Raw genomic sequence first — 14733 nt, forward strand, 5'->3', positions numbered from 1 at the left:
AGTCAGAACCCAGGTCAGGCTTCCTCCAGAGGCTGAAAGCATCTTGGACTTTGTCAACATCGCCTCTTGCACAAGAGGGGGTCAAAATCACCTGCCCGTCCTTGCGAGGTCAGACTGCCCCGGGTCCTGGTCATGAGCCTCTGCATGGCGTCTGCTCTCGGAAACTATGACCAGAAATGTGAACAGTGGTCCTTCCCGGAAGCAGCTGCAGGAGAAGCGCCAGCCGTTTATAATTGAAACGGCGTTCTTCCTGCTTTGTGCCAATTGGTGGACATCCTGGCGAGGACGGTTTTGACTCTGTTTTGAGAGAATCTGAGAGCTGTTCACCCCGGGGGCTGGGTGAGGGCTCTTCATTTCCTGAGCGTCCAGTGAACGGGTTTACCCGACAGTCAGTTTTTGAGAAAGTCATTAAGGAAAGGCAGGCGTTGAGAGGACGGGGTGGGGTGCCTCATAATACCTGGGAGCTTTTCTACTTCTGGTGTTCTGTGCTCCGTGACTTGACCCAGAGGTGGACCTGGCCTAGGGGCCCAGGGGGTAGGGGGTGCGTGGGTGAGTGTGACCACAGTGGTGGGGCCATGCGGTCTGAGGCTTTGCGTATCTGCTTGGGCTGCCCTGAGTGGGGTCCCACTCCGCCCCTCTCTGCTCTGCACTGGCCTTTCTCTTTCCATCCCGTATCTGAGCCTGGCCAGAGTGGGCTGGTGGCTGTCGCTCTGCTGTGGCTTCTGGGAGGCTTGGCACCTTGTTTCCTGGTGTCTGGGCCGCAGGTGCAGGTGTGTGCCAGGCTCCACTTAGGATGTGTTCAGCTAAGTCATGTCGGGCTCGGTCTGGTGAAGAAGGAGCAGGCTTTCTCCAACCCCGGCGGGATTAGCAGGCAGGCACATCCCGGAGCAGAGGGGGCCCCATCCCACAATGCCCAAGAGCGGCTTCTGCCCGAAGTGTGTCGTACTGTGGAGCTCAGCGCACTGGGACTCCGGCCCCTGAGTGTGCAGCCAGAGGGGCCGGTGAGGAGCCAGAGTCCTGCTCACCCTCGGCCAGAGCGTGCTTTCCATGGTTGCAAAGTGCCCCTTCTTCCAGCCAATGGCGAGTGCATGTGCCCCGTGGAGTGTGTGTGTGTGTACACGGGTGCAGAGTACCCAGGAATGGGCCTCGGACTATGTGTGTCCACATGCAGACAGCTACGTGTGGCCCCTGCCTTTTGTGCACATTCTCATCCATGTGCCTTCCTAGGCACGCGTGTGTGCGTGCGTGAGCACCTATGTACAGTGTGTGCATGTGAGTGGTGTGTATGTGTGAGCGTGCGTGTGAGCACGTGCAAAGTCTGGGTGGGCGGGCCTGCTGGGCTTTGCCTTGGGCCGCTGGCTTCCTAGAGTCTGGATTTGTTCTCCCAGTTCCGGGTCGATGGCGCTGATCCAGGAGGAGTGAAGGATCGATTGTAGTTTGGTTGGAGGGCTGGCGCCAGAGTGTGTCAGAGTCATTAGCAGCAGGAGCTAATGGGAGGCTGGGGGCCTGGGGGAGACTGGGGCGAGCTGGAAAGGAGACCCACTCCAGGGGACCCGAGCGATTCTCCCTGGAACCCTGGAAGCCTGCAAGCCTTCCTTCCGCACTGGGCTCAGGACGGGCTCTGGGGTGAGGACACTGCTGGCAGGTTCCACGCAGTCCCCTCCGCACGCAGGCATCACTTGCATAACAGCAAAAACACGTGTAACTCATTCGAAGATTTCCAGCAGGTGGGCAGAGGAGCGGAGGTGCTGGGGGGCGTCTCCGGCTGCGAGTAAAGAGCGGGTGGGGTCACTTGAAGCCCAGGCTGGCCGGGGCTCACTCACTGTGCGGCCCCTTCACGGTGCCTCCAGCCGCCCCACTTGGGGGGCGTGCCCTAAAAGCCTTGTTCTTTGGAGTTTAGAGGAGAAGCTGCTGCACCCTCCTTATGCAGGAGGGGGTCCAGCTGAGTTGAGGGGGACACGACAGGAGACGGAAAAGGAGCCTTTGCCACATGGCCAATGGTGCCAGGCCCTCAGCCATTCCTATCAGACGCCTGGCTTCACGCTGCCAGCTTCAGGGGCACAAGGAAAGAACTCTGGCCCAGTGATTATCAGCCAGGGATGGGGGCCACTGGGGAAGAGTCTGGGAAGAAAAGAGGGTCGGGAGAAAAGAGGTGGCGGTGGCGTGAGGGCTTTGAAGGACCTCCGCCCCTGCCAGTGACTAGTCTGTCTTAGGTGGAGCCACCTGAGGACAGGGACCTCCAAAAAGATGGGGCTCTTCCTCAAGTCTGTGGAGCGATTCTCCGAGAGGCAGAGAATCTTCTCCGGGATGAGTCAGGCTGGGGATCAAGGCGGGTCCGGGGGCCTCCTTTTTCCCGAAGTGCGTGGCAGACAGAGGTCCTGGTCTCTATGTCCTACCCTCTGAGACAGGAAGCAGTGAACGGGGGCCCGGGACTCGGTGGGGTAAGTGAGCGGCCCACCCGGCTTCCGAGAAAAAGTTTGGCAAGGCTGGGGCTTGCACCGCCGGCTCACAGTCTGCATTTCCAAGCAAGTCAACGCTCCCTGCAGACCAGTTGGCTTCTGGCTGGAGGTTCACGGGCTGGAACCCAGAGCTTTTGCCCCCCTTGGGGGCTTCCTCTGCAGCATGGCAGGTGCAGTGCGGGGGCCTCCCGGGCTTTGGCTCCTGTGGTCCCCACAACAGCCCCCAGTGGCAGGTGACTTATCCGCTGTTGATAAGACCCAAAGGCAAGGAGTTGGGACTGGAATGTGTCTGACTGCATGCTGATCTGGCTGCAGCTCAGGGAGGTCCAGGAGCACCCCTCACACCACTGACCATCAGCAAAATGCCTCAGATCTGTCGCTGGCTTGTCAGACAGTAGAGAGGAGGAGGGGGAGGAGGAGAGACGACAAAGGAGGCAGAAGTCCCAGGCCCCCAGTCCAAGACCCGCCTGGGGCCTCTGTTGGCAGGTGGAGGCGCTGTCCGCAGTGCTGACGCTGCGCCGGCCAGTCCTCAGACAAGGGACGCCCACGTTGCTCAGAAATTGGGATACTGTGCTGACTGGGAGCACCTAGTCTCCTGGGCCAGGGCGGTGGGGGTGGGTACTGAGAATTCCCAGAGAAGCACAGAATGTGCACGTGTGTGCACACGTGATGTGCGGCTGGGCCACGTGTGCCTGGGCGCCGGCGTGTGTCTTGGCTGCATCTATATGTATCCCCGTGGTTCTGTGTGGGGCCGTGTGTGTGTGTGTGAAAGCGTGTGGGTGGGCAGGTCTGTACGCGGTGGCGCAGCACCTGTCTGCGCGGGCGGTGAGAGCGCGCGTGTCCCTGGGGTGTGCGGTGTGGGTGGGGTGAACTGCGGTGGCCTGGTGAGGAGTCTCATGGGCTGGGCTTCCTCTCTGCCCTGCCCTTAGCAGGTGCACAAGCACACCTGTCCCCAGGCACACAGGTAGCCCAGAGCATTGCGGGGCGCACTCAGATGTGTGTGCAAGCCTGCACACGCGCTGGAACAGGCGCACACACGTCCACGCCTCTGAAGGCCCCGCTGGCTGGAGGGCCTGCCTCCGCCCTCTGTCTTCCCATCCTGACCTCAGCGTCTGTCTTCTCTGAGCCCCCAGTCTTTGTCTCTTGGGAGTGGCTGCCCTTGGCCTGGGACTTGTGGAGATCCAGTCACTGGCTCCGCAGGACACAGAGGGGAGGGCCACACTTTTCCTCCAGAACCGAGACCTTTCTCATTAGTACTAGACCCATTACAGGAGGCTCCTGCTGGCGCCACCTGCTGGTGGCCGTGACCCAGCGTCTGTAACAGGTTGGGCTGGGGAGCTGGGCCCCTGGACACATGAACTGGGGGAAGCCTGGGCCTGCCTGGACGCCCGGCTCAGGGTGAACCTGGGCAAGGAGGGTTTCACTGGCCAAAGCTCCCTGGGGCCTGACTTGGGGAAGAAGAGAGGGCGGTTCTAGGGCCACCACGCTGGGCGTCCCGTGATGGGAAGGCAGGAGCTCCTCACGCCTGGGGACCACGGGTCTGGTGTGAGCCTCAAGGGGCAGGGACTGTGGCACCCACCTGCCCACGGGGCAGCTCAGGAGGACGTGGCCCCTGCGGATGTTGGTCCGACACGTGTGTGGTCGTCAGAAGCCATCCTGCCTCAGTGAATGTGCACCGGCGTCCCCTGCGTCACGTGTGTGATTTTGCATGTGAGTACCCACAGTGGTGTGTGCACTGCGTGTGTGTTTGTGGAGAGATGCGGGTTCCAGCCGCATGCACACGCCCTGTGATAAAGCGGCCTTCCCCTGCCAAAGCCCTCACCCGAGGCAGGGCCTGAGCCTGGGGCAGCCCCAACGTTCCCCCGCTGGAAACTCTTGACCCACCCTCTGTACATGCTACCTAATTTTCAGTTCTCCTAACTTCCCCCTTCTCTCCCTTTGCGCCCTCTCCAAACACCCACTCCACAGGGGGCGCTCGGGCTCCAACTCCACATGCAGAGGCCTCCCAGCCCATCAGCTCAGGGATCTGACGGCAGCGGAACCAGCCATGGACCCCCTTCCTGCCTGCCGAGGGCAGACGGCCTGCTGCTGCTGAGAGCGAACCACCGCTCCCCGCCCCCTCCACCCTCCAACCCCGCAGTGCTCTGCAGGGCTCACGCCTCAAAGAGCCTCCACAAAGGACAGCAGCCCAGGGCAGAGAAACAGAGAAGGGCCCTTTCTCCCCACAGCAAATGCTCCTTTCAAACGGCCCCCAGCCCTGGAGTGGCGCACAGGCTTCGTGCCCCTCGTTAACCTTGGGAAGCGGCCAGGGGGGCAGCCGTCAAGGCAGCCTGTCCCTCCGGCCCCCTCCCCGCACATTCCTTCTATGGGCGCATTGTCCTGGGTCCCCCACGAGACCCTCTCAGTGCCCCACTGGCCTCCTCCCACAAACCCTCCTGCCCTGGGCTTCCTTGGCACGTGACCCACCCCCCCACCGCCCCGCCAAGGCCGTGGGCTTTTCCTAGTGGGTTTCCTAGAAAGGGAGTGGGGAGGGAGCTTGGCTTCTAGGCCCTCAGCAGTCGAGGCTCTGGGCGAACTCTCCTTCCCCACACAGCACCTACCAGTGCTTCTCTCTCCCACCCCGCTCCCGGGGACACGCACCTCTCACGCACACAGCAGAACCTCCCGTGTAGCGGGGCCTTCCTGGGTTGGGCAGTCCTGTCTCCTGTGCAGACAAATCTTCACCATCTCACATTTTGTCCTAGTTTCTAACCAGCTCCAAACAGACATCGGGCTGCAGGCAAGGTTAGAGGTCCAGCACCACCTTCTAATTTTAACCAGAGCAGCTGCAGCTCAGCTCTCCGCACTGGGCTCCTGGTACACCTTCTGTGCACGGTGCCTCGCCAGCACCCGCCACGGACTGGCCACTGTGCTGGCCCCTCGGCTCGCTCTGCTCTTCTGGACAGCCCTGCCGGCTGTTAACTGTCCTGCGATGGCAAGGACGTGCCTGCATTGTTCGTCCTGCCCCCAGTGCAGTGCCTGGTTCACAACAGGTGCTCAGCACACATTGGAGGATGCCAACTGCTGATTAAACAGGTGGATGTTTACAGAACTCCCAGTGAAGCTTAGGGACGCCGCACAACTTTCTTAAGGGTGCCCTGTCGGGGAGACGGGGCAGGGGCGGGACTCAGGCCTCCCCGCTGCAAGCCCAGCAAGTGCCTCTTTACGTCATATTTACCTTGTGTCCAAGCGCCATGGAGACGTGTTGCTGTGGAACCCTCTGGCATGGATGCCTTTTCCAAGAATGAATCGGGTTCTGTCTCCAGGCTCCCCGTACCACTCAGAGCCAACAACGGGAGAATCAGGAGGGGAGGAGGGAGCAGTGGGGGTGAGGCCTCGGGATGAGGGAGGGGCACGGGGCAGGGGTGGGGGGGGGCCGTTGAGGGCAGACTCGGGGAGAGGCAGCAGAGAGTACAGGAGGCTGGAGGCGGGGAGGGCGGGGCGGCCGTCTCCAGCCGACCTCTGACCTCGGGCTCCTGTCTGGTCCCCAGCCCTCGACCGGCTTCCTGCACCTGGTCGAGCGATGCTCGTGCCAAGGCTGTGGGGAAGGGCGGGGGCGTGGGATAAGGATGCACCGGGCATCTCCTCGAGCTCCCACACAAGGCCCTTTTGTGTGGGGGGCGAGAGGGAGGCCTGGGCGTTGGCCGTGTGCCAGAAACAGACCCGCTCAGGCCCTCCAGCTGTGGCTCCTCACCCGCCCCGCCGGCCCCTGCCCGTCCAGCTGTGGGTCCAAAGCAGAAGCACAGCCTCCCCGCTCCCCTTCCCCTTTGCCCCTGGGTTTTCTCTGAGCCCAGAGGGGCCTTCCTCTCGGTCCTGTTCTCACCTCTGCCCTCCTCCCCTCCCTGACGAGCCCCAGGTGCACACTGTCACTCCTACCTGCCTGCTCCTCCTCCTTGCCTTTCCGGGGAGACCCCATCCCCCAGTGCAGCCCCCGCTGTCCCTGGGTCACGGACATGCCCGCTGTCACCTCGTCACCCCCACTGAACCCCCACTGAACACCCCCACTGAACACCGGCAGGCACGGGGTCCGGATGGCAGGGAGCGAGGCGGCCCAGCACCGCCTGTCCCACTGGGCCTGTCTGTCGCTGGTCAAGCCCACTCCTCACTCCCTCCACTCAGCTTCTGCAGGCTCGAGCCTGGGCCACGGCCTCTCCCAGGCCCCCCGTCGACAGGGTTTGCCAAGTGTCCCTCAAGTGCTCGGCCTGATCCTCCCAACTGGACGCTAAGCTCTGGGGACAGCTGGTGGCCTGTCCCTCTTCTGCCCTCCTCCTCAAAGGTGCTCAGCGGCTGCTTGTTACTGCAGAAGCCTTCTTCCGGGGCTTCCTGAGCTCAGGTCCTGACTCTGTTTTCTTCTCTCCAGCAGGACTTGTTCTCGGGCTGGTTCCCCATAACTGCCTCGTCCTCTGCCCACATCAGCCTTTCGCCGATGTCAGCGAAAGCCATGACTCCGCGTGGCTCTGCGGAAGCGTCTACGCGGTACTGGAATGCCTGGTTATCAGCAGTCTCTGGGGCGAGCCAGGTCCAGTTCCCTCCTGCACGACCCAGGAGGGGCACAGAACCCGGCTGCTGCGCGAGGCCGCCAGAGGGTCTGAGGCAGAGGCCTGGCTCGTGAAAACCTTCAGATTCCTCCCCCGCAGACCTTCATTCCACTGCTGCCCACTGTCCTGTCTGTAGGTGGACAGAGTATGACCCAGACCCCCACCTTGCTAGGTGGGCTCAGCAGGGTCTGGCTCCTGGCTGTCCTGAAAGCCGAGTGTGTGAGTGGGACCGCAGCTGTCCCTCTGCTCTGGTGCCTCGCTACTGGACCTCAGGCCCTGGGGTCCCGTGAGTCACATTTCCTTGTGAGGGGTGAGGGGTTTCTGAGGAGGGGAGGCTGTGTGTTCCTGCGGGCACTTCACAGGGACGGCTGTCATCCGGGCTCCTGAGCGCTGTAGGGTGGATTTGATGCAAAGCAGGGACCTCTTTTCTGCGTTCTTGGAGTAAGCCACAAAACCACGGAACGTGTCTTGTTTGAGATTGTTCAGAGCTGGCCGGGAAAGCCAAGAAGAAGGAGAGGGGTTGGTAAGGCTGAGAGGGCTGGCATCTGGTTTTCAGACAAAATCATCCTACATCGTGGACCCACGGTCTCTTGGGCAAGATTGTGTTCCCTTTCCAGCCAGACAAGAAATGAATACAGTTTGGTTAAAATTCCAAGAACTGGCTTATCAATTGATTTCTATGAAAGATGCCTCAACACGTCTTTAAGAGCTCTGATGTAAGGCTCAGCACAAGAGGACTCTGCTCTGCAGACACATGGCCCGGCTGTGGGCGACGGTCACCGTCCACCCTACACGCGTGGGCTGGCCGTGCGCTGCGCAGCAGTGTCGTGCTTGGCGATGGTGGGGTCCTGGCGGACCCTCTCCCAGGCTCGCAGACTCATCTGGAGGAGCTATCGTAAAGTCACCCTCCATCTCCAGGCCAGGCACCACCACTGTGTAACCAAGATGCAGCCTGCGGGGGAAACCGTGACCGAGTAGGGGAACACTGGATGTGCTGGGAAATTTGAATCATAACAAGGTTTGAGTTTTCAGAAGAGAAGTCTTCAGCATGTATGACTGAAGCACCGAAGGCCGACACAACATTGTAAACTGCCTGCACGTCAATAAAAAAAATTACATATACAAAAACAAGTCTTCAGGGATTTATTTTGGGGCAAAGTGCACTGTTACAACGGCTCTTCAGGCCCAGAAGACATCTGACCGGGGCTGCGAGGAGCCTGCAAAGCTCTGTGAGCATTTTGAGCTGAGATGGAACATTCTCATGATAAGAAGATTTAGAATCCTGCACTGCTTTCCTCCACTTCTCCTGCATGAGATTTTAAGATGAGATATTTATACTTTGGAAATCCAATTTCCTTTGTTTATTTTCTTCTCTCTTTCCAAGTTCTTTTAAAACATGCTGACTGGTCTCTGGCACAAGGAGAGAAAACAGGGTGAAAGGATTTTCTTCACAAACGGGCTAGGGGTGTAATGCGCGCGCCCACATCCCTGGGTGCCTGGGACCAGGGGCGGCAGCCGCATGCCTAGGACCCAGACGCCATCGGGCTACAAGCCCTGTCTTTCCGGGGCTCTCCTCTAGAGTTCACTTTCTGCCTAGAGTTTGGAGACTGTTTTCGTAGGTACATCGTGTCATCCCACAATGGCTGCAGCATCGCCTCCCATCCTCCAGGCGGACACGGCTCCCACTGAGAGGTGGGGGTCTCTGTTGTCCGCCTTGGAATCTGGGCAGCGCTCTGGCTCTGGTGGAAGTGCTGCTACGTGCCTACTGGGGCTCGGACACAAAGAGGGGCACGCCTTCCTCCACGTTCTGCAACCCCGCCACCATGCTGGGAGGAAGCCCAAGCCTCCTGCAGAGAAGCCACACGGAGAAGAGCTCGGTTCTCACGGCCAGCGGCGCTTGCTGGCCGTGCGAACGAGCCATCCCGAAGGCACAGTGCCCATCCCCAGCTGGCCAGATGTCACATGAATTAGACATGCTCTGTCCCCACCAGCCCCGGCCCAGGTCGCAGATCTGTGAGCAGGTAAATGACTGTTTAAGTCACGTGTTCTGGGTTATTTATACGGCAGGATAACGAACAAGTCTCCCTAATTACAGGAACACTGAACCCCCTCATTTGTGCCCATGCGGGTAGGCTGCTTCGACCTGGAGCTGCTGTCTTCCTCATAAGCAGCTGCTCCGACGACTGTCCCAGCCTGGATTCTACAAAGAGGTCTGGACCTCCGGGGAAGGTGGAGGTGGCAGAGCGTGAGCTACTGGCTCTGAGTCCCGCCTCTCAGTGGGTATGAGGCGGGCGTAAGTCTCTGTCTCCTCTCCTCGACTCGCAGCCTCTGCCAGCCCTGGTCCTCCAGGGGTCCAGGGTGGGTGGCTAGATGTGCTTTTACATGGAGTGACCGGCAAGACTAGGATTCTGTATTCTCAAAAAGCAAGAGGGACAACACATACACCCTTGCTGACGCATACACCTGCACTTACTAGAGACGGTGACGACCAGTCAGGTACCCTGGGAGCGGCTCCTGGGATGGGCTCCCTTCTTCCCCCTCTGGGACAGGTGAGGTCCATGCCTGTTTTGGAGATGTCACTGGATGTGTCCATGACCGGGAGGGGCTGCCATCCTTCCTGGGTCCAGAGGTGGCCATATGCCAAGAGGGGAAGACTTAACGGGTCTCGTTCCTCACGGTGACCCGATACTGTATGTCTCCTTTGAGCTGCTGTGAAACCAAACTGAGACGTGTCTGATGGTGCTACTGCTTTTCCCTTCGTATCTCCAGTTTTTTTCCTTTCCACTGCATTTCCCATAGACTTTTCTGGAAGAAATGAGTCTCCTTTTTAGATCACTCTTTTGAACCCCTTCCGAACCCAACTCATACACTTAAGCTCTTTGTGTGTTTTTTTTCCTTCTAAGCTGGCAGTGTTAACTCCCCGGCAGAAACCACCACACCAACCACTGCCCCAAGTGGGACAGCACAGGGGCCAGCAGTACGGCCCCGGCGGTGGGAGCGGCCCCCTTCCTGGCCCTGAAGGCCACCAGAGGAGCATTCCTCCTGCACAGGTGCTCCCCTCCTCTGCCGTGTTTACACCTAACAAGGGCTCCAGACGGGGGCATCGAGCATTTTCCTTCAGGCCGGTTAGCTGCTTGGAGGTTTTGGAAGGAGAACCTCGCGATGGCCAGTTCTGCAAGGGTCCCAGAAAGGCTCAGCGCCCCAGGACCCCCGGAAAGTATGCAAATGTGTGCGCATCTATGTTGAGGGTGGAGCTGTTGTTCTGGGACATACTAGTGGGGACCAGCCCACCAGTGGAGGCCTGGAGCTTCCAACTCACTTCACATCCCCAAGACAGGCATCCTGGCAGAGTAAGAGACCTTGAAGTGATGGCTCAGGGCGAGATGTCCCTGCACCCTGAGTTATGCCGGGTGACCGGAGTTGATGGGCGGGGCACGAGGTCATTTAAGCGTTCCTGTCCTCCAGATTACGCCCAGAGGCTAAAACTCTACCAGTGCATTTGCTGCTCTGTCTGAGGGGCGCAGGGGGTCCCAGTTTTCCATCCCCTGGTTGGCGTGTTCGTGGGTTCGTGTTTCAGGGAAGGCTGTTCCTCCTGGGTTCAGGCCACTCTTGATGCATGGAGTGTGTGTGTGTGTTTTCTCAGGAGCAAGTCTCCTTCTTTTCTTTCTTTTTTGGGGGTGGGGGTGGGGAGCTTCCTGTCCCAGAGCCAGTGCTTTGTGCCCAGTGAATGTTTCTCGAGGGTGAAATTCCTGAGTCCCCTCTGCTGTCCTCTGTCCTCCCGCCTTGGGCAACAGCCCATGGGAGGGAGCTGTGCCATGGTCACTACTGCTCTCACTCGGTCACCACCGCTCTCACTCCTTGAAAGAACAAACATCTTCACTGCAGCCTCAGAACGCTGGTGTGAGGTGACTGTAGTAGATGTTTCCATGACACTCGTTTATTTCTTCTGCAGCTACAACTGCACTGGGGGAAGGGATGAGGAGAGGCTAGACTGGAGGGGCTGGGAATTCGAAGACCTTCCCAGTTCCTCCTGTCTTCTTCTGCAGCAATAAGAAGCCCACCTTCCTCTTCCCCTGGGTAGCTCCACCCCAGACCCCTACACTGCTTGCTCCCCAAATCCATCCTGCTTTTGAGCTGCAGAGGTGGGGCCCGGCTCCGAGGCAGGCAGGGAGGGGTGAAGGTGGGGGGAGGAAACTTGTGCTTGAGGAGGCGGCCTTTTTAGGAGAAGAAAAAACACTTTCACTGCTCAAAGTTGAGATTTAGTGCCGATGAGCAATCGTGACCCGCACTGGGGGTGGCAGTGTGCACACGTGTGTTCCCGAGGGGTCTGTGACACTCCCTGCAGCTGAGCCAATGACTCACCCCAAATCTTAGCGACTTTTAGAGGTCATTTTAGTCATCCCCCTGCCTTCGGGCTGGATGGAGCTTAACTTAAGCTCACGTTTGGGTGGAAGGGGGTACGTTGGGGGGGGGCAGTGGCCGCGTGTGGAAGAGGGGCGGGATAGAGGCAGCGCTTGACCTCTTTGAAAAGATCTCCAGCGAAGGACGTTCCCAGCTTCCCCAGGCTGCCGTTCCCGGGTTTCCCCGTCCCTGAATCAGCACTGGTCTCCCGGGACGGCTTTTTGCCGGATGAAACCGGATGCCGGGTTCTGGGGGTGGGCGGGGCCGTCGTCCCCTCAGGCCCGCAGGGTAGCCGAGACCCCGGGGTCCCGCTAGCCAGCCCGGCGGCCACACTCCCTCCCCCAGAAACTTGCCATGCAGCGGGAGCAGGGAGCCGCGCGCAGCGGAGACGCGGCAGCGCCTTCTCCCCGGCAATGCGCATGACTCTGCGGCTCTGGGCTCGCCACACGTCAACGCACCTTGAATGGGCTCGCCCCCCTCGCCGCGACGGGCAGACGTCCCGGCCAATCGGCCCCCGGGCTCTCGGGCCGCGCCCAATGGGCGGGCGGCGGGGGCGGGCCCGGGGCGGTGCGGACGGGCTTCTCCGCGGCGCTGGCTGCTCTCCGCCCGGGCTCCAGTGCAGGTGCCGCTGCGCCGGGCGGGAGGCTGTGCGCCGAGCCGAGCGGAGCCGCGGAGGGATGGGGAGCGGGCCGCCCGGACTGCAGGAGCCGCAGGAGCCGCAGGAGCCGCGGAAGCACCGGCGCGGGGCGTAGGCGGCGCGGGGCACTTTGCGATAGGATGAGGCTCCTGGCTGGCGCGCGGTAGTACTATGATTTGGTATGTGGCCACTTTGATAGCAAGTGTGATCAGCGCCCGAGGTCTTGCGGCTCAAGGTGAGTTGAAGTGCAGCGTCCCTCCCCTGCGCCTCCCGGCGCTCCCGGCTCCGTCCTCCCGCCGAGCCCGCGCCTTCCCGGCTGCGCGCTGCGGACGTCGCGGGGAGGGCGGGGGCCGCGGTCGCAGCCGGCTGGGAGGGCCTGAGCCCGGGTTGCCGGCGCTCTGGAAAGGACGCCTCGGGATCCGGGCCACTTCGCCCACCTTCGGCCGCGGGGCTTGGCGCAGGGTGCCGCGCCCGGAGCCCTTCGCGGGCGCAGCTGCCGCCTCCTGCGCTGGGGAGGCGGCGGCTTTCCTAACTCTGCCGCCGGGGAGTTTGCGGGTCCTCGGGCGGCTGTAGCACGCTGGCGCCCCGCGCAGCGCCACCGCTCCGCAGGCAAGTCCGTGCGGGGCTCGGCAACCGCGGCTCGCGGTCGGGGCTTCCGGCTCCAGCTCGCGTCCCCCTGGACCACACATCTTGGCAGCTGGAGGTCGGATCCCCCTCGCAGGGCGGCGGCGCGCGCGAGAAGAGCTGGTTCAGCGCGGGGTCCCTCGGCCCGCCCTGCCCGCGCCGGTCTCCGCCGCACCTGAGCCCGGCCGGCAAAACTTCCTCGGGAGCGTGCCGCAGCCGCGCCGGCCCCACTCGCCCTCGGGCCACGCGGCATAGCTGGCCCGGGGCGAGGGCGGAGGAGAGGCTCCCCCTTGCCGCGTCTCGGGCTCGAAGGAGGTGTTGCTCTTTCCATTCTCTCGGTCTGAGCTGGGGAAGAGGCAAGAGGGAAACCAGCGAGTTGGGTGATGCGCGCGTGAGCGCGCGGGCTTTTGCTTTGGAGACGGCACGGCGACCTGCACGCCTCTGTGTGGCACCCTGGCTCGGCCCTTGTATGGAAGTAGGAGCGGAGCCTGGAGGTGCCAGGACCCTGAGCTCACGGTTCTCAGCGCGCAGACACGGCTCAGCTGCGGCAGGTTCACGAGGCCGCGAGGGATGGCTTCCGGGGAGAACCGCTCGTGGTGGACGTCAGCAGGGAGGACCCGCAGGGAGAGAACCCGCTCCCAGCGGCGCTGGCTCAGAAGGGTCCTCTCCTCACCTTGTCTGGGGCTGTGTAGGGGGAGAGGAAGTGATTTTGGAAAGTTTCTGGAATGGAATAGTCTCCCTGCCATCTGAGGGGCGTGAAAACAGAACCCGGGGAAGGCGAAGGGAAGGGTGATTTTGTTAAATGGTACGTGACCTGGGTGGTTTAAAAACTCTCCATCAGATGGAGAAACAGATCAGAGTGGCCACAGAAGCTGGGGGAGTGGGGGTGGGTGTGTGCTGGGCTGAGTTGTGCTGGAGAATCTGCCTCCAGCCCCAGCCTCCCCCTTCCTCTATTCCCTTGTAGTCTTCCAATGCCCTCATCTTCCTCCCCTCCAGTTTTTGGTATGTTCCTGCTATGGGACTGTCGCTGGAAGCACAAAGGGATGTGCTGGGATCTTTGAATAAAGAAGAGACACTGAAGGGAGGCTCTGAAATAGCCCCCAGACCTGAGAAGTCAGGGTGAGGCGAATTGTCTTTCTGCAAGTTTAAGAGCAGAATAAAGGAAATGGGTGTATGTTACAGCAGCTCACAAAAGGTCCAGGCAGAGGAAGGACTTCCCAGCATCGAAGGGAATGCCTTCTTTCTGGGTATGAGGAGCCCTTCTTTCTGGGTGGCTTGACATGAACCTCTGCCTGCCATCCCTGTGGGTCTTAGGGGTCGTTGTAGCCCAAAGGAGCCCTGTGTGTGGTGGTGAAGGACCTGAGTCCAGTCACATGACTGGACTCAGATCCTGGCTCTGCCACTTGCTGGCCTGTGACCTTGGACATGCTGTTTAGCCTCTCGGATTGTCACTTGCCTCATTGGGGGTTAATAGCTTGTAGGGTTTTTTGTCAATATTAGTGCTGTAAAGAAAGGGCTTCTGTAGTGAGAGCTCGACAACTGCTAACATGATGGTGGTGGTTTCCCTGTTTGGGGAGTTCCAGGCCCCTTCCCAGTTTCTTTCCCTTGGGCCGGTCAGGGCACTGGGGGCTGGGAATGCCTTGGGGGAACGTTCAGATGGTTACCTGTGTGGGGAACCAAGTTTGCTTTCATGAGCTGACCTTGCCCAGGGTGCTGGCTGCTCGGAAATCCTTGGAAAGGTCTGTGACACCCGAGCGTTGTCAGTGGCTTCCCTTGTGGGAAGGATGCAGGGAACCCAGGAGACTAGCAGCCAAACTGCAGCCTCCGGAGGCGGGGTACAGGCTGCCTGCTCACAGGAGAAGCGCCAGCTGCGTTCGGACACTGCTGCTTGGAGTGAGAGCTCAGCTGTTCTCCGCCTGGCAGAGGTGACTTCCGGGAGATTCCTGAGGGGAGGGACTTTGCGATGCCGGAATTAGGGTTTGGCTGAACAGGGGCTGCTCCAGCAGAGGGATGAAGCGTTGGGACAGAGGGAGGG

General features: G+C 60.7%; 1 protein-coding gene across 1 annotated transcript in view; it reads left to right on the plus strand.

Annotated features, from left to right (window-relative positions):
* The first annotated feature begins 12057 nt into the window (after nt 1–12057).
* The window catches only part of IGSF9B (immunoglobulin superfamily member 9B), a 52091-nt gene continuing 49415 nt past the window's right edge, over nt 12058–14733 (plus strand). Inside the window, 1 exon segment of the mRNA XM_032472756.1 lies at nt 12058–12309. Coding sequence (XP_032328647.1) covers nt 12246–12309 — 64 coding nt within the window. The 5' untranslated portion in view covers nt 12058–12245.

This window comes from Camelus ferus, chromosome 33, assembly GCF_009834535.1.
Source record: "Camelus ferus isolate YT-003-E chromosome 33, BCGSAC_Cfer_1.0, whole genome shotgun sequence".
In the NCBI taxonomy this organism is placed as follows: Eukaryota; Metazoa; Chordata; class Mammalia; order Artiodactyla; family Camelidae; genus Camelus; species Camelus ferus.